Source organism: Polypterus senegalus, chromosome 3, assembly GCF_016835505.1.
Source record: "Polypterus senegalus isolate Bchr_013 chromosome 3, ASM1683550v1, whole genome shotgun sequence".
In the NCBI taxonomy this organism is placed as follows: Eukaryota; Metazoa; Chordata; class Cladistia; order Polypteriformes; family Polypteridae; genus Polypterus; species Polypterus senegalus.
In genome coordinates this window covers 262,083,498-262,103,325 of record NC_053156.1, presented here as the reverse complement: position 1 = coordinate 262,103,325, position 19,828 = coordinate 262,083,498, and the positions used below count along the sequence as shown (strand labels likewise).

General features: G+C 36.7%; 1 protein-coding gene across 2 annotated transcripts in view; it reads left to right on the top strand.

Moving 5' to 3' along the window:
• The window catches only part of gtf3c2 (general transcription factor IIIC, polypeptide 2, beta), a 177,686-nt gene that overhangs the window by 141,207 nt on the left and 16,651 nt on the right, over positions 1-19,828 (top strand). For both annotated transcript variants that reach the window (XM_039749019.1, XM_039749020.1), the window contains exon 18: positions 18,358-18,465. In XM_039749019.1, the coding sequence (XP_039604953.1) occupies positions 18,358-18,465 (108 nt within the window). The remainder of the gene's footprint in view (positions 1-18,357; positions 18,466-19,828) is intronic.

Sequence of the window (19,828 nt, the reverse complement as noted above, 5' to 3'; positions counted from 1 at the left end):
GCTGATGATGACGTTTTAACTATTTTTTTGTGCAGTTTAATAACGTTGCAGCATTTTGACAAAGAAGAACACTAGGATAGTACTTGGCCATGTAAACGCTGATTTTAAAAAAAAGGTTTCTGCCTTAACGGAGTTATTCACCAACTTTTGTTACTGTACAGGGAATTGAACTTTTAAAGTGTTTCTAAGTACAATTACTTTTAATGTTGTTGATGATTTATATATTGGTCTCTAACTGAAATAGCTTAAACTAGTAGTGATGATGATAGAATTTTATTTATTTACTGCATTAACTATACTGATATAAAATGAAAGGGCCTCTGACCTTTTTTGATGGTTGAATGATTGGCAGCTGCCAGTAATTTAATCGTAAATGAACTGCACGTTTCATTCAAAACGTAACTTAACATTGTGAGGTTACAGTGGCCTTACTGAGTCTGTTAAAGTCAAACAAGGTGTGCGAACTGCCCACCATGACCTGTCGGTCCAACACTATAGCCAGGTACTGTTATTACTATTTCAACTACAGACCAGTATATTGGTAAGTAGCCATCATATTTAACTAAATATAAAACATCAGTTACATTTTACAACATTTTTCTTTTATTTATAGACCTATCTATACTAATAAAAGGCAAAGCCCTCACTGACTCATCACTAATTCTCCAACTTCCCGTGTAGGTAGAAGGCTGAAATTTGCCAGGCTCATTCCTTACAGCTTAATTACAAAAGTTGGGCAGGTTTCATTTCGAAATTCTACGCGTAATGGTCATAACTGGAAGGTATTTTTCTCCATTTACTGTAATGGAGTTGAGCTTGAAAGCCGTGGGGGGCGGAGTTTCATGTGACATCATCACGCCGCCCACGTAATCACGTGAACTGACTATCAACGCACTATGTAGAAAACCAGGAAGAGCTCCAAAATGCGCTGAAGAAAACATGCATTATATAATTGAGAAGGCAGCGAAACAATAAGAAGTGACCGAGTGACATATACTACCATATTCATCAGTGCAGCTACTTCGGAAACAAAGCAAGGTATAAACCTAAACTTTAAATTAAGTTAATAGACAGGCTGCCACTGGCGTTTTTCATGCCCACGGGTAATTTAGGATACAAGTTTAATGAGAGGACGCAGGATATAAACGAGAGTTTTGATCACTTTGTAACTAAGTTAAAATTGCAGATGAAGGGGTGTGCTTATGCAAATTCCGAGAGACTGTGTTTGTGGGGGATTGACAGTTAAGGCGGGTGGAGGAGTCACGTCATCATATCCCCTCCCATTTACCTCATTTCGCTCTGAGCTGAGCTCCACTGCTAACGCCGTCTTCCGAAGCAGACGGCCACCTAAAGTCAAAACTTAAATATATAAAGTCAGCGTCGGAATATATAAACTCAGCGCTGGAATATATAAAGTCAAATCTTGAATATATAAAGTCAGCGTCAGAATATATTGTCACGCTTGGGTCACAGATTTGCACAGAGACACAGGAGGTCGTAGAAACAAGAAGGATTTTTTCAAACACTGCAAACACATGAGCCTAAACGTGCTCCATGACAAGTCAGAGATGACAGTTCCGCTCGGAGCAGAGAGAGAGAGCGATAAAATCAAGCAAACAATCAATTTTCAACTGACAGGCGCTGCACAAGGCTTTTAAGTTAGCGGAGTATCGCACGAGGTTTGCATTACGCGTTATAGCGCAAGTGAGAAAGTAAGGAGCAATGTGAGGGTAGTCTGTGTTTCAGGGGTTGTGGTTTTCCCAGAGGCGTCTGTATCTTCTTGGGGTGCGATCAGCCCTCCAGCTCACACCCTCCCCCACAGCTTTATTCACATTTCCGTGAATCAAGCGACTCTCTGTACCAGGTTCATTTAGTCTTGATAATACGTCTGCGTTGACGTGTTCAGAACCTGGTCGATGTTTTACTGTGAAATGGTAAAAGTTGTAAGCCCAGAAACCATCTCTTGAGGCGAGAGTTTGTATCTTTCTGTTGGTATGACCATTGAAGTGGAGCATGATCAGTTACCAAAGTGAAGTTTCGTCCCCACACGTAATAGCGAAGCCCTCCAGCTCACAATATAAAGTAAGCTGGAATATATAAAGTCAAAACTTCAATATATAAAGTCATCGTCGGAATATACAAAGTCAGTGCTGCAATATCCATCCATTTCCCAACACGTTGAATCCGACCACAGGGTCACGGGGGTCTGCTGGAGCCAATCCCAGCCAACACTGGGTGCAAGGCAGGAACCAATCCTGGGCAGGGCAAATGCATCATTTTCAAAACATTAACCGAACAGTGTTTTTTTAATTTATTTTTCTGAATAAGTTTTTGTTAACTTACTTCAGTTCAGAGTCGTTTCAATCAATATATTTTGACTTTGAGTTTATATATTCAGGAATGAGTTTATATACTCTGATGTTGACTATATATAATCAGGAATGACTTTATAAATTCCGATGCTGACTTTATATATTCAGGTTTTCACTTTATATATTCCAGCGGTGACTTTATTTATTCAAGTTTTGACTTTATATATTTAGAAAAAAGTTTTGACTTTATATATACCGACGCTGACTTTATGTATTCAAGTTTTGACTTTATATATTCTGACGGCGACATTATATATTCAGAAAATCAATGTATTTGCCTGTTTCGCACCCCATAGTATATGTGTGTGTGTGTATATATATGTACACATGTATGTGTATATATATATATATATATATGTGCCAGCAGCACTCATGACAATGACAAAACAATTACGTTGTCAATCATGTTACGTTATTATTAAAATGTTTCGTTTTCTTTTTACTTCTCCGCTGCCAAGCGTGGGTATTTTGCTATATATATAAATATATAGATAGATATAGATATAGATATATATATATATATATATAGATATATATAGATATATATAAATATGACAACAACAACACTCATGTCAATGACAAAACAATTACATTAACAATCATGTTACGTTATTTTTAAAATTATTCCTTTTCTTTTTCATAACTTCTTTTATACACTACTTCTCCGCTGCGAAGCGCGGGTATTCTGCTAGTTTATTATAATTTTGAAAAGTTTTTAATAATAGACTGCAGCACAACCACATAAATTGTGCTTCTATATGCTGGTGATGTGCTGATTCTACTTGCCTGATATCAACACAATTAAAAAGCCTTTTACTGTTTGGATGTAAATATCACTTTCATTTCTTGTGCCTTGTGCTGCAATAATGTATTTGCACAACTATAAGATTTTCTTTTTTTGCAGTTGAAGTCTTTGCGGTATCAAAAAAGGTTTATAATAAATAACTGCTGACTGCATTGTTAACTGATTATTAAGGATGATTCTAATTACTTGCTGATCATGAATTTGCTAGAAGTATACATAATAATTACAGTTTGAAATTGAATTGTCATATACAGCACACATTTTCTATTTGTGAATGTACATATGTATATTTACAATATTTCTGCATGAGTAGAATGTTTTAGTACTTTCTCCATTTCTGGTCATCTGCAGACTTTTATTAAAGTCATCTGCAAATCTCCCTTGGCCAGCTACACTCCTCTCTTACCCAGCTGCTGATCTACATTGGCCAGCTTCAGACCTTCATTATCCAGCTGAAGGTATCCATTGGCCAGTTGTGGACATCTATTGGTTATCTGCAGTGATGGATAGTAATGAATTATATTTACTTTTGTTACTGTACTTTTTTCATACACTTTTTACATATTTAGTTAAAGTATTTATTTAGTAACATTTCCACTTAGTTACAGTTTTAAAGTGGGTTGTTACTAAGTACTATTGAAGTTCAAAGTACAAAATTTTCAGTAAACAATTAAAATATAACAGGCACATATATAATTTTGGACTTGTAGCTAATTATGATATTGGAATGTGAAGTGTTTTTAGAAACAATGTAATGGCCTTAGAATTTCTCTCTGACTGTGTCATTGTGTTGTATCTTGGTATATCACTGTATATGACCCAACCTTAACACCTGTTTGGACAACTGTGCTATCCATTTTCAGAATCTGTTGTCACCCAGTATAACACTACTGGCTTTTCTTTCATACATTGAGTCATAGTAGATTACCTCCCTTAACCTGTGTTCTTTTGAACTACAAGTTGAAGCTGCAACATCTCTGACACATTTACTTCTGATCTAGCATTATTCTATGATATCCACAAATGAAAACTGCAAATAGGTTAAATGAAACTGCATACACTTTTTTGCAGAATATCCATGTCACTTGAGCTTACTTGGAGCTGCACAACAAATTTTTCTTCTTTTCTTTCCAATCTTCATACATAAGAATCACTCTGCATTTACAGAAAGCCATCTGTTTCACATAAGTTTCCATTTTAGTTAAAAGAAATTGGTGTTTCTATTAGTAGTTATAAAAAATTAAATCTTACTGATAATTTAATCTATGATTTTTAAAATAATCTCATTATAGCTCAGCAGAATATAAGGTCGTAGAAGTTTTTGTATTCATCCATAATATAATATAATAATTAATCCTTGGTGCATGAATTATTAAAAAGTGATACTATGCTACAATTAATTGAAAAAGACAAAAGGGGACATAAGCTATGCACTTCATTTACACTATAAAGGTTTTAAAAAAATGATTTCACTTAAAACCATTTTCTTTTATTTAGAGGCAAAAAACATTTTATGCAAGGTTAATATATTGGTATTGAAGAGAGCCATACACGTGTAAAAGTGTCTTGATTCTTTCTTATAATCCATCCATTCATTTTCCAAACCTGCTTATCTAGTGCAGGGCTGCAGGGAGGCTGGAACCTGCCCCAGCAAACATAAGGCAGAAAGAAACATTAGACAGAATACCAGTTCATTGCATGAACACACACAAACACAAATGACAATTTAACAATGCCAATTCACCTAATCTGCATGTCTTTGGACTAAGGGAAGAAACCCACACAGACACGGGGAGACATGCAAACACCATGAATGTAGCACTTGGTATGTGAACTTCAGTGTCCTTTTGTCACTCAGAAAAATCCCAAGACACACCACAATTCTACCAACCACAAAAACATTAAATCTCTTATATATGTGAAACAGTCTGAAGGGGTGAATTTGAGAATTAATACATTGTTTTCTTATTATTTTATGTTATGTTATATTATATTATTATTGTTGGCCTTGTTTTCTTATTACCTTCTTTTCACCTTGCTTTTTAAGAAGGTATTCAAATTCAGGTTGTACTTGGTCAAGTTGTATTTTGTTAAAAGTTCAGGTTGAAGGGCATTGTTTATGTTTAAGCTATGCTGTTAATTTTTTTAATCCCTTTATGTCGATTTAATTGAATGCCAGCCCTAGTATTTACTTGGAAAATTCTTTACCATATTGCATTGCATCAGAAAGTTAATTTTTAAGCAAACATGCAGTGTTCAAAATTAACAAGAAATACAATATATTTTTCAGCAATGAAGTATCTTTGCACCATCAGGTTTTTTAGATGATGCAAGATACTACTTCCCATTTTGTCACCCAGTTACTATGTGATGTTCCGTAGATGTTCACCTCTATAGACTGTTTCACTTTATTTTTGCATTGTTTTGGTTGTGTAGCCATTTATGACTTGTGCTGGCAGGACCTGGGGTCTCATGTATAAACAGTGCATACGCACAAAAATGTTGCGTACACCCATTTCCAGGCTCACTTCTAGATGTATAAAAACTAAACTTGGCGTAAAGCCACGCACATTCTTATGCCAGCCTTAAACTGGGTGTATGGAGGATTCCACTCTGCTTTGCAAACTGGCGGCACCCAGCGTCAAGGCAGTACTACTTTTCCTGTGTGGTTTCCCATTCTTTCCCCGGATCTCCTAACTGCGAGGCAGCAGCGCTACCCACTGCACCACCGTGCCGCCCTTATGTCACATACATTTAAAACTTAAATATAACATACATTGCACTGTAGAAGCAAAAACTTATTACCTAGCATAAAATATTAGTCTTCTAAAGCAAAAAATTGTTATCTAGCATAAAATATCAGTCTTTTTCAGAGTCACTTCCATAAGTATTTATTTTTATAATAAGAAAGAAATAAAAAGTTTAGGTAGCTTTGAGAAGAAGTATTATACTGACCAATATCTGCAAGTAAGAACATAATTAAAATTGTGACTGCCATAAATTAATTTTATTACAATTATTAGAATGTTTAGTATATGCTGAAGGGTTATTACTTACATGATTATTAAACACAAAATTATGCCTGATCAGATCATTTTGAAATTACAGCATTTATTTGAAGATGCTACATTAAATTTAAATAATACCAAGCTAAGTAACCACAAAAAAATCCTTTATGTGTTTTTTAAATCCTTTATAATGTTCTATAATTTATATTTTTGACTCAGACTTACTTTAAAAGAAAGTGTCAGAGGCAGTTTTTCATATCAGCCTATTCAAAGTGCTTAATGTCATTTTGTTGACATAATTAGACACCATTAAATACATTATGAGAGTTAGAGAAGGTTACTGAATAACTTGATTGGCCATCTCCATGGTACACTAGAGTGAACAGCTTGAATCCGACTATAGAGAAAACATTAAAGAAGGGAAGAAATTTGGCTGTATTGGAAAAATAAGCAGAGTTAGCAGCTGACTTGCAAATAACTAATAGTCTTCAAGCTTATAGTGCCTCATCCTTCATTAATTTAAAAATTAATCTCCTTCCTGCCCTGAGACTGCCATCTGTTCTCTTTTCTTACGCTCCAGTAGCTCGCACATTGACTGTTATGTGTTGTGTGGTAAGCCTGCTTTTTTCACAGAGTCACGGTCCATAGAGCACATCTATTACTTTGAACACCCTCCAGCTTTTGCTAGGATGTGGCTGGCTGCTGTATCATGTTATGTAAAATAGTGATGCAGCTGGAATATTGTAATAACATCAGGATAATTGATTACTTGTAGCATTTGTATTTCATATGAACTAAACAAAGCCACACCTTTTTAAGATAATTCATTGCCTTATTATTGTATTATTTCAGTTGGTTTATTTGTTTTGTTGTTCATTATTTGTTTACAGGCAAAGAACTCTCTAAAACCATACTGTATTTTTAAACACTTGAACAAAAATAAATATGTACTATATTACTATTGGCAGACTGTTGTTTTTTTTTTTTACTTTTTGATTGAAGGAAAAATAATATAGCAAAACAAACAAAAAAATCTTAAAATTCTATTGGTTGGCAGTTAAGTTCTTTTCCAGAAGCAGAACTTTCTTGAAAACAAAACAAGCAACATAACAACACATCCTATTGTTCAGTTTTTAAAATGCAAGTAATGTAAATTATTTCAGCTTCTTCTGTTTTGTTCCCTTTTTTGATGAAAATGGTCTACATTTTGAGCTATGTTTTTACAGATGTAAGGAAGGAACTCTTCTGTAAAGTTAGTTGAAAGAGTTAATTACCAAGTAACATTATAGTATCAAGTTAGCACACTTTACCTTTTAAATTTCACTGCAGATTCTTCTTAAGTGAGTATAAACCTGACATGCTACAGATTAATAAAAACCGTTTGAATAGTTAATAATTATTACTATTCATTTTAAACTCACACATGCACTGATCACACAGTCTAACCCCCCAACCCCTGGACTTCCTTCTATCCATCAGCTGAGCAATATCTAATATCTAAATGGTATTGATAATAACTGTGCAATATCTTAATACTGTAAAATATCATTACTCTCAGGGTCCAATATCTACTACTCACTGCACATGATCATCATTATTGTGCAATATTTAAATAATGTGCAATAATCCAATAGTACAATATTTAGTTATTCTTTCCAATATTTAAGTAATGTGCAATAACCCAATAGTGCAATAGTTATTTATTCTTTCAATATGTATATTTTCTGCAATTTTTTGCAACTTTTTGCACCATTTGTTTATTTATTTGTTGTGTTATACATATATGTCTGCACTGGAGGTGCTGCTTTTAATCTCATTGTACAGTTACAATAGAGGTTATCCATGTTTAGTTTTTAGTCACAAGCAGATAAGTGAAATTAATATTTGTTTCTGAAAGCGTTGTTGATTTAAAATAAATTTAGTTTTAAATTAAAGAACAAATAGCATATTAAAGTTTCACTGGTTGTGTGTTCCTACTATTTAGAATTCATAAAATTATTATACTATATTGTCAGTGTTTAGTAAAAGAGAAAGTTGTCAAATAGTAATTTTTTTTACATAAATTGAGTTTTTTTAAGGTTAGTATTAGTCTAATTAAGTTTAGTTTATTTCAGATTATGTCATGAGTTCAAATAAGTTTTGGACAGAAATCCTAGAGTGACTCTGATCCACAATGAATAAATACATTTTGTTTGTGTACTATAAGATCCACGTAGCTTAGGTCTCTGTTGGTGAAAGCAAATATTGGTGGCTGCTGAGGAAACAAATGTAGCAACTTATACAGTAGATACATTTGTTATTTTAATTATAAGTTCAGAGTCCATAAAGTTGGTAGGGGAAGCTGGAGTCGGTGTCGCGCAACTTTTCAGCACAGTTTCAAATTTCAAAAGTATTTAAAGCTTGCCACATTTTGACAGTAACTTCATTATGGCCACTTTATCAGCAACTTCACTTTAAATCTCTACCCATATTTGAATATCAGAGATGTGAATAGGTGTGAAGCTTGACTGAAACATACACAGTTTCATTCCTACAGTAATCCACAGTACTATACCACTTATCCAATCTGCATAATACTCTCTACTGTTGTATGAGACCCTAATCTAGCATAAGACCATTTGTAGAATTTTCTGTTGTTCTCAGAAACCAAGCCTCTTATTGGGGACATAACTATAGGCCCAGATTTTGACCTGCCTATTCTTAAAACATTTAAATTTATTTTAGCCATGAAGCCTTTCCTGAATGATTTGAAAGCAAATATAATTTTCAAGATGTTAAGCAATATAGTTTCATTTAATAAACAAAATTACCAACCCACTTCTGCCACCTTAAGCCATGCATCTCCACTGAAGAATTTTCTCAGTGAAACTTCCTCCTTGAGTTGGTGCCAGTGGGGATCAGACATAGCCCACTGTTTTAATACTTGGCTAAAAAGGTCTCTATTTAGCTGTACTTGCTAAGATGGGCTGCTTATAATGCAAGGGTCCTGAGTTGAATCTCCCTCAGCAGAGACAGTATGTATCCAGTTTTATTCAGTTTTATAGCCCAGAGTTTCATCCCTGTGTGGTGCATGTGAGTTTCCTAGACTCATCCAGACAACAGGCCACAAATTCTGCCAATCATCTATGTAAACTTGTAAAGAAATGTGCATGTTGCTTTTAAATACAAGTCAAGTTGGGGAGCATGCACTGATACTGTGCGGTGCTGCACCAAACTACACAACGGAACAACTTGGGATCCCGGTTTGCAACACCCCAGGCAAACACGCGGTCCAGTCCCACCCTCCAGAAATGATCCTCTATCTGCCGCAGCCAGGTGTTACGTGGTTGACCCCTTGGCCTGGTCCAGCCACACGGGTCCCCAACAATGAGGATCTTACGAGCTGGATCACCCTTGGAGAAACACACCGCATGGCCGTTGTGCCATATCTAACGCTCCCTCACAATGCAGGTAATGTGCCCCATTTGGGACTCCATGAGCAACCACTCATTCAACACAAAGTCAAACCACCGGTACACAAGGATTTTCCAGAGAGACACAGTACCAAAGGAGTCCAGTCTTCGTCTCAGGTCACTGGATAGCGTTCGTGTCTCGCAACCATATAGCAAGACAGGAAGCACCAGGACTCTAAAGACTTGGACCTTCGTACTTTTGCAAAGATATCGGGAGTGCCACACACCCTTTTCCAGTGACCTCATGTCCCTCCATGCTCTCCCAATCCATTTACTGACTTCATAGGAAGAATCACCAGAGACATGAATGTCACTGCCAAGGTAAGTAAACCTCTCGCCAAGGTTGAGACACTCTCCGCATACGGACACACTGCTAATGGCTGTGCCCAAGAGGCCATTAAAGGCCTGGATCTTGGTTTTTATCCAGGACACTCGCAAGCCCAGACACTCAGGCTCTTCGCTCAGTCTCTCGAGCGCCCTGATCAAAGCCTCCATTGACTCCGCAAAGATCACAGCATCGTCAGCAAAGTCAAGATCCGTGAATCTTTCTTCACCAACAAATGCCCCACAGCCGCAGGACCCCACGACCTTGCCTAACACTCAGTCCATACAAGCATTGAACAAAGTAGGAGCAAGAACACACTGACGAACCCCAGAATGAATTGTGAAAAACACAGAGGTTCTGCCTCCACTCTTCACAGCACTCACAGTACCAGTGTATATGCCGGCCATGATATCCAGAAACCTCGAGGGGATCCCGCGAACCCTCAGGATGTCCCACAGGGCAGCTCGACCAATTGAGTTGAATCGTTTACGAAAATTGACAAAGGCTGCAAAGAAACTGCCGATATTCGCATTTGCAGTCCATGAGAACCCTCAGTGCCAGGATGTGGTCGATGGTAGATTTCTTAAGCATGTATTGTTGTTATGTAATCATGTATTATTGTTTTGCATTAACTTTGCACATTAGACATGTCATATTATTGATTTCAATGTTTTTTTTCTACAAATAATTATATGCAAGGCATGGTTATTATCGTTAAGGAACACTAAAATCAAAACTGAAACTATTATTAAAAAAGCATTTTTGTATACTGAAATAAAATAATTAACAAAACCGAAATGAAAAACTAAAAGTAAACAAAACTATTAAAGTAGCTGGAAAAACTAACTGAAATAAAATAATTTACTAAAATATTTTTAGTTTTCGTTTTTGAATGAATATTCTTACGGTTAGTCTTTAACCCTTGTAAGTTTTAACTCTAAAACAGAAAGTCATCCACCATGAGCTGCCCGCATATATTCATGCAATGAATGGCGGCTGTTCACACAGCATTTGCGGTGACAGAGCAAACTGAATGCGGGTGCGTAAAGCATTAGAAATAGAAAGAGATTTGTGTGCCACCTTTCTTTGTGCTTGTTGTATACCAAGATGTAATTCAAACAGCTGAAATCAGAATGTGCTGGTCAACAAAACGTTACCATATGAACAGAAAAATCATGATAGTCAGTAACTAATGTTTCAGTTTATTTCTCAGGTTTCTGCTTTTTGTTGACAGCAATTTATCTGGCACTTTGCACAGGAGAAATCGTTTTTACTTTCTCATATACGAAGTATAGAGAAAGAATAGTAATCATGAAAAAATAACGATAACTCAAAAACGCAACCAGACAGATGGATGAAATTCGGCATGTGGTTATTACACCACAATTATAAATTTGTATTAACTTTTGGTCCAAATCCATCACCCGGAAGTGGTACTTTACCTGAACACATACTCAATTTTTTTTTTTTTTATACAGCTGCATAGTCCGATTTATTCAACTTTACTTTTTAATAATTGTTCAATATATTATTAATTTGATTTGTTGTTGATGGTTCCTTAATGTACATAATATAAAAATATAATCATTGTCTTGCGGTTTACTCCTCAAATATCCATCCCCATATTTGAGTATACAAGAAAGTCGAGGGGAGACCATGAAAATGGTCATGGTTTTGAAAATAAAACGGCACTGATCGAGAGACTGACTAGGTCATCATACAAGATCAGCATATTGTTGCTGACCAATCACTTTTGCTTTAAAAACATTGTTTAACAACGAAGCGATTACAAAGGTAGAGAGTCTGACAAATGATGAAAAACTACTAATGGGTTTTTGTATTTATTCCATATTTATTAATTTATCATTTTAGTTCATATTCACAACTTAAAATACCTGATATTGTGAAAGTAATCCATTAGCAGAATATTTTAAAATATTTGTCTCCCTTTTTTCAATGTTTTTCTCTCTCACTCAAAACAGATAGTTGAAATATCATATTCTTTTTGTTCTTATTATCATATATATTGCATACCAGGGATTTTTCGTGCCTCACATCCAAACCTGCTGCGGTAGGCTCCAGGTTTCCTGAAATCCTACTCTGGATAAACAGGTTTAGATAATATATATGTTGTTCTTAATCTCAGTTGCTGTCTCTGTTGTTTTGTGCTTGTTCATACTCTTATTACCTGCTCTTGCCCTGCTCATTATGGGTTTACTGTTCTTATGGCGGGCTATTCAAGACTCGCCACCCCCAACCTTGACACTACATGCTTGTTGTTCTTTGTTTCCCTCAATACAGCTAGGTGGGGTCTGCACACTGATTCAAGTCTGAGTGCCCTGTTCATCCTAAGCCCCTGTGATTTTCATGAGAAAATATTTTAAAAATTATAAAATTAGATAGATAGATAGATACTTTATTAGGGCGGCACGGTGGCGCAGTGGTAGCGTTGCTGCCTCGCAGTTAGGAGACCCGGGTTCACTTCCCGGGTCCTCCCTGCGTGGAGTTTGCATGTTCTCCCCGTGTCTGCGTGGGTTTCCTCCTGGCACTCTGGTTTCCTCCCACAATCCAAACACATGCAGGTTAGGTGGATTGGCGATTCTAAATTGGCCCTAGTGTGTGCTTGGTGTGTGGGTGTGTTTGTGTGTGTCCTGCGGTGGGTTGGCACCCTGCCCTGGATTGGTTCCTGCCTTGTGCCCTGTGTTGGCTGGGATTGGCTCCAGCAGACCCCCGTGACCCTGTGTTTGGATTCAGCGGGTTAGAAAATGGATGGATACTTTATTAATCCCAAGGGGAAATTCACATAATCTAGCAGCAGTATACTGATACAAAGAAACAATATTAAATTAAATAGTAATAAAAATGAAAAAAAATGAAAAAAATAAAATTAATGTTAGCATTTACTCCCCCGGGTGGAATTGAAGAGTCGCATAGTGTGGGGGAGGAATGATCTCCTCAGTCTGTCAGTGGAGCAAGACAGTGACAAAAGTCTGTCACTGAAGCTACTCCTCTGCCTGGTGATGACACTGTTCAGTGGATGCAGTGGATTATTCATGATTTACAGGAGTTTGCTTCATGCCCGTCGCTCTGCCACAGATGTTAAACTGTCCAACTTTACTCCTACAATACAGCCTGCCTTCTTAACAAGTTTGTCCAGGCATGAGGCGTCTTTCATTTTTATGCTGCCACCCCAGCACACCACCGCGTAGAAGAGGGCACTCGCCACAACCGTCTGGTAGAACATCTGCAGCATCTTACTGCAGATGTTGAAGGATGCCAACCTTCTCAGAAAGTATAGTCTGCTCTGACCTTTCTTACATAGAGCATCAGTATTGGCAGTCCAGTCCAATTTGTCATCCAGCTGCACTCCCAGATATTTATAGGTCTGCACCCTCTGCACACAGTCACCTCTGATGATCACAGGGTCCATGAGGGGCCTAGGCCTCCTAAAATCCACCACCAGCTCCTTGGTCTTGCTGGTGTTAAGGTGTAAGTGGTTTGAGTCACACCATTTAACAAAGTCTTTGATTAACTTTCTGTACTCCTCCTCCTGCCCACACCTGATGCAGACCACAATAGCAGTGTCATCAGCGAACTTTTGCACGTGGCATGACTCCGAGTCATATTGGAAGTCTGATGTATACTGTATAGATTGAACAGGACCGGAGGAAGTACAGTCCCCTGTGGTGCCCCTGTATTGCTGAACACAATGTCAGACCTGCAGTTCCCAAGACACACATATTGAGGTCTGTCTGTAAGATAGTCCACAATCCATGCCACCAGGTGTGAGTCTATTCCCATCTCAGTCAGCTTGTCTCTAAGGAGCAGAGGTTGGATGGTGTTGAAGGCACTAGAGAAGTCCAAAAACATAATTCTTACAGCACCACTGCCTCTGTCCAGGTGGGAGAGGGATCGGTGTAGCATATAGATGATGGCATCCTCCGCTCCCACCTTCTCCTGGTATGCGAACTGCAGAGGGTCGAGGGCGTGGCGGACCTGTGGCCTCAGGTGGTGAAGCAGCAGCCGCTCCATGGTCTTCATCAGATGTGACGTCAGAGCAACAGGCCGGAAGTCATTCAGCTCACTAGGACGTGATACCTTTGGGACAGGGGTGATACAAGATGTTTTCCAAAGCCTTGGGACTCTCCCCTGTTCCAGGCTCAGGTTGAAGATGCGCTGTAGAGGACTCCCCAGTTCCAACGCACATGCCTTCAGCAGTCGTGGCGATACACCATCTGGACCCGCTGCTTTGCTGGCACGAAGTCGTTTCAGAGACTTCTTTTCTCTTAAATTGTGTAAAATTGTTCATATTCAGTGTCTAGTTTTCATTATGCTTGTTTTTTTCAGACAAAAGCAAAACCAGATAGTAAGCTTCCACTAACATTAAACTCCTATCCTAATCTGTTAAGTGTACAGTTCTCTCTGATTGTGACACAAAACTAACTCCGTAGGCACTCCATGCCATAATTACTAAAACTAAAACTGAAACTAATAAAAATAAAATAGAAATGTGTTTGTGAAATAAAAACTAAACTAAAAATACACGATGAAGGAGAACTAAAATTAAACTGAATTTCCAAGTAAAGTCAGAAAAAATATAAAAATAAAAACTACTATAAAAAGGCAAAACTATAATAACCTTGATGCAAAGACATCAATTTAAATTTATATGAATGTCTAAAAAGCCCCATTTTGAGCAGTTGTTTTTGTGTGTTTGTGCATCCATTGATGACCTCTTCCTGTTACCCAATACTTCCAGGAACGCTGTAATGAGTAAACTTAGTTAAAGTAATGGCAGGAATGATATTAAATAAACATATATGTACATGTATCTTTCATATGTGCATCCTGCATTGTACCAAAGCATGTGCTTTTTTCTCTGAAATGATGTTTTATTAACATTAAAATGCACAAAGCAGTGCATATATATAGGAAAATGTCTGTGCTACCTTCACACATGTGGCATGAAACTTGAAGTGAATAGTGAGAATTTGGTGTTTTTACTGTTGTAAAAAGCAAGGAATATAAAGAAGTACTGCAGGATTTAATTTCTATTCCGGACCAAGTTAATATGTGTTCATCTATTGCTGTCAATATGCAGTTTTTTATACCTTGTATATTTGCTGCCCAGTAATAAAATTGAAAATTTGTTAGATCAGTGCCACCTTCTGATTTAGGTCATTGTAGGTTTGCCCTTTCAATGTGTGGATATTTCAAATTCCAAATAAATTAAGTTGAATTTGGTTTCTTAAAAAATTATTTGTTAATGTATATGGGGATGTTTTGAAACAGAAATAGATGCTTTGGGAGAATATTCATCTTGATAGTGTTAATTCTTCTTCCATGGAGTAAGATGGAGGGTAGACCATCTAAGCATATCTTGTTTTAAGTTTTTTTTTCAATCAGACAGCACACTTTTGCTGAAAAAGAGCTTTGTATTTACTTGCGATGTTGAATCCTAGGTATTTAAACTGATCTGCAATGATTAAAGGGAAGGTGTCCTTATGTAATGTTGTTTGCTAAGAATTCCCTGAAAAAAGCATACTTTTGTACAAATTTATTTTGAGTCCAGATATCTTTTGTAATTCTGCTAGTGCAGTTATGGCTGCAGGAATTTAAAAAGATGTCATTTTTGGGTCTGATATATGCAGTACCATAGCATCTGTATATAGTGATATTTTCTGTTCAAGTCATTCTCTGAAAATTCCCTTTATTTCTGATGCATTTCGAAATTGAACAGCCAATGGCTACATGGCACTTGCAAATATCAGTGGTGACAGGTGGCATCCTTGTCTAGTACTGCATTCTAGTTTGAAGTGCTCTGAAATAATGTTGTTAATACAAACTGAAGCTTCTGGACTGAAGTACAGTAGTTTGATCCATGCACATATGTTTGGTCCAAACCCAAATTTATACAACGTAATGAATAGATATTCCCATTCAAATGCCTTTTCTGCATCCAAAGATAATAAGATCTCTGGAGTTTTACATTTTATGGGTGAATATATTACACTAGCTGTGTAAGCCTGTGCTGTAAAAAGCCTGGGGTCCTAGAAACTATTGAAATCATCAGAAAAAAACTTGGAAGTGTAGAGATTGTCCCCGCTTGTGTTATTACTGACTAAGTGAGTTTTCCACTTCCTCGGAGGAGGAGCCCTTACCCCGACTCCAGCCCTCACTTCCGGGCCGGACAGACACACTTCCACGCATAGACGTTTATATACTGAATAAGATTGAAAGGGGGTTTAAGACTGGAAACTAAGTGTCTACATTTAATAAATCCGATTTGCTCTTTTGATATTACCGAAGGGAGCACTTTCTCAGTCCTTCTAGCTAGCTTTTAGCATCATTATTCAGAAGTGAGATTGGTCTGTATAAGGCACATTGTAATAAGTCCTTATTTTTCTTAGGAAAAACTGTAATCAGTGCTTGGTAGAATTTTATTGTCTGTGGTTTCTACAGGGTAGCCATCAGGACCTGGTGCTCTCCCATTCTGAGGTGACTTTATAGCATCTAGTAATTCTGATTTTGCCACAGGTTTATCCAATTCCTCTGCAATGAGTGTATCATCTGTGGTATCTATAATATGTCAAAAATGATTTAGATTGTGTCTTGTATCCTTTAGAGACTTATAGTAGTCTCTAAATGTGTGCATTATATTTTCATTGTCAATAGTTTTATCTACATCTGTGTTGGTGATTACTGATATTCTATTGCCAACTTCCTGGTTGTAGATTAGTTGAGCTAAGATCTTATTAGCCTTCTCTCCATGTTCATTGTAATGATGTTGCGATTTAGAAATGAGTTGGCCAGTTTCTTTTGTTATGAAGGGGTATGTAGGGAATAGTGATTTGAGCTCCATGATCAGAGGGGCATGTTTGGCGATAACAATAGCAAGATTTGATCATGGGCAAGAAATTGTTTTCTATAAAGAAATAATACATTCTTGAGTAGGAATGATGTACTGGCGAGAAGAAGGAATATGCTATTAAATATTGATTTAGAAATCTCCATGGGTCTGATAAAAAAAAACTGTGTGGTTATTTTTGCAGTATTAAATGTTATTGCCCCTGTAGTTGAAGACCTATCCAGGTCTGAATTTAAAACACAATTAAAGTCTCCAGCCATTATAATTTTATGAGTGTTCAATTTTGGAATGGATGCAAATATGTTTTGGATGAAGTCTGTATCATCCACATTGGCTGCATATATATTTATCAAATTCACTTTACAATTAAATAAATTACCCATTACCATCACATATTGCCCTTCAGGAGCAGAAACTACATTGTCTGTTTAATACTAAAAATGATATTGTTCTATGAATTAAGATTCCCACACCTCTAGTTTTCTTTGTATAGCTGGAGTGGAATATTTGGCCAGTCCATTCTCTGTGCATCCAAAACCGATCCTTGCTGACTTAGCAAGTCTCCTGTAAAAATACAGTCTTGGCGTTTAGACCTGTTAGGTGAGAGAATACTTTCTTCCTGTATAATTTGTGATTGAGTCCTTTGACATTCCAGCTCAAAGTTCACTGTTTGGTCATAGAGAGGTTGCTTCTGAACTTTTGTTGTCATTTTATAGCCTTAAATTAATGTAGTACAATATTACGTATGATAGCTTTAACCTTAATTTCCAATATTGCCAGGAGTTATGGCTATGAAGCCTATTGTTGTGTTGGCACTTACAATTATGTGGATAAAAAGGACAGATCAGAAATAGCTTTCTCTCTTTCTCTCCTCCCCCCAGACCCCCTATACATTCCACCCTAATTTTGCCTCCACAAGTGAGACTAGACCACACTTCACGAAGCCCCAGTCCTCTGACATGCCTAGAGACGGAGCACATGTAGAACAAAACAAGCGCCCAAGCAGCAGTATAGAATGAATAAAGTAGAGATATTTATTGGCACTACAGTCCAAATACTGTAAACCTAAAATATAATCGTGAACAGGCCTGAAGGAATAAACCCAAGGTATGATGTTAAACAGTACCCATGAAGAAGCAAATAATGTAAGAGAGTACAGTCATAATACACAAATCCAAGGTGGTGCGGTGTTAAACAGTCCCATACAGATGGAATTTAATAAACTAATTCTAACTGAATTTTGAAATCCTTTAAAAGTAAAATGTGATGTGCAAACACTATATGAACTAAACATTTAAAACACACTTGAGTATTTAAAACACACCTGTCTTTTCTGAAAAGTTGTATCTTGATTTGTTATTCTGTTTTACCTGCAAAGTTTGCTAACATATGTCTGTGTAGAAATGTGGAAAGAAATGGGTAGTATTATGTTATCTTAGTAGAATACCATGAAAAAATGAAAATGTGTGAGTTCTTTAAGGGTATTGTTCAAAAAAGCCTTATAGTTTTGTATTTTTTTTTTAACAGAGGACCTTCAAAAATTTCAACAGAAGAGAACCAATGAAACGTATGTACACAACAGAATCAAAAGGATCAATTTTTGTAGACAGAATGCCTCTTGATTCCATATATAAGGTAATTGACATTTTTCTTTGGTTTCTACTTATTTAGTGATAGTAAAAGATATCAGAAATCTATTAACCCTGTATAGATTAAAATTGTATTGAAAATATTTATAAACTTGTACCACTCTCACTGACAAATTTCTTTTTGTTTTTCCAGCTATTTGCATGCATTTCTTTCCATATCTTCATAGACACACATACCACTCTACCAAAATACATTGTACAAGCATGCCATTGATGCCTCAGTGACAGATACATTTCGTGAACAAGGCGTTTGCAATAGAAAAGGGAAAAATGTTGTTTGGCAGCTGACCATACTTTTTGGGAACCCATGTACCCAACCCTGTAGAATAATGGAATTTTAATGAATTACTTACTTATTGCTTGTTTTATTGTATTTTTTAAAGTTCATTTTCATTTAATGTCTTGTGTTTTAAAGAGGGGCTTGCATGTATTTCATTTTCTGGGTTTTATTTGATTTCAGTGCTGATGTACCATGGCCATGCTACGTACTTTGGCTTCCAATTTGCATGGGTTGGCCTCAACATGATAGTGTTCTATGGCTTTGCAAGGTTTTTAAACACAGTGGAGCAGGCCAGACCCTGTGAGTTTGGTGTGCAGGTAAAGAACTTAATGAGGGAATTGGCTTATAGCTCACTTTGAGCAAGACCGCATTTAGAATAGCCATCCTTCTCAGAGGCTCCACGGATCATTTGGTGCACGTGTGCTCACCTAGTATAGGAAGGATCTGCCTAATAAGGAAAAGGAAAAGAGAGAAAAAGATCAAGAGAGAGTGGCAAAATCAGGAATCAATATCAGTAACCACCAACACAGACAGAGATAGCGTCATTGGCCATGAAAATGTAATGCACACATTTACAGACTACTATAAGTCCTTATATTCTACTCAGTTTAAATAACACAACACATAATCTAATGCACTTTTTGAAACATTACAGATACCACACTGGATACTCTTAAGTGCAGAGAAATTGGATAAACCTCTGACATGATCAGAATTACTAGACACTATAAACTCACTACAGAGTGGGAAAGCAGCAGGTCCTGACCTGCTCTATTTTATAAAACATTTTCAGTTGGGTCCCCTCTTATTATCAACATTTCTAAAAGCCAGAGAAAAAAAATTCTACCTCAAACATTTCAACAATTATTAATTACTATTTTTCCCTCTTTACCCTCTTTTTTACTCTATTCATTTTTATTCAGTTATTAATGTATACTTAAAATCTGTTTACTTATTTTTACTAGTTTAAAGTTTTACTCTGTTGGCCTAGATCTCTTTCTCATGGATGGGGGTTGATTGGTTTCGAACCTAGTTTTGTTAAACTGGACTTGCTTGTATGTAATGTTAT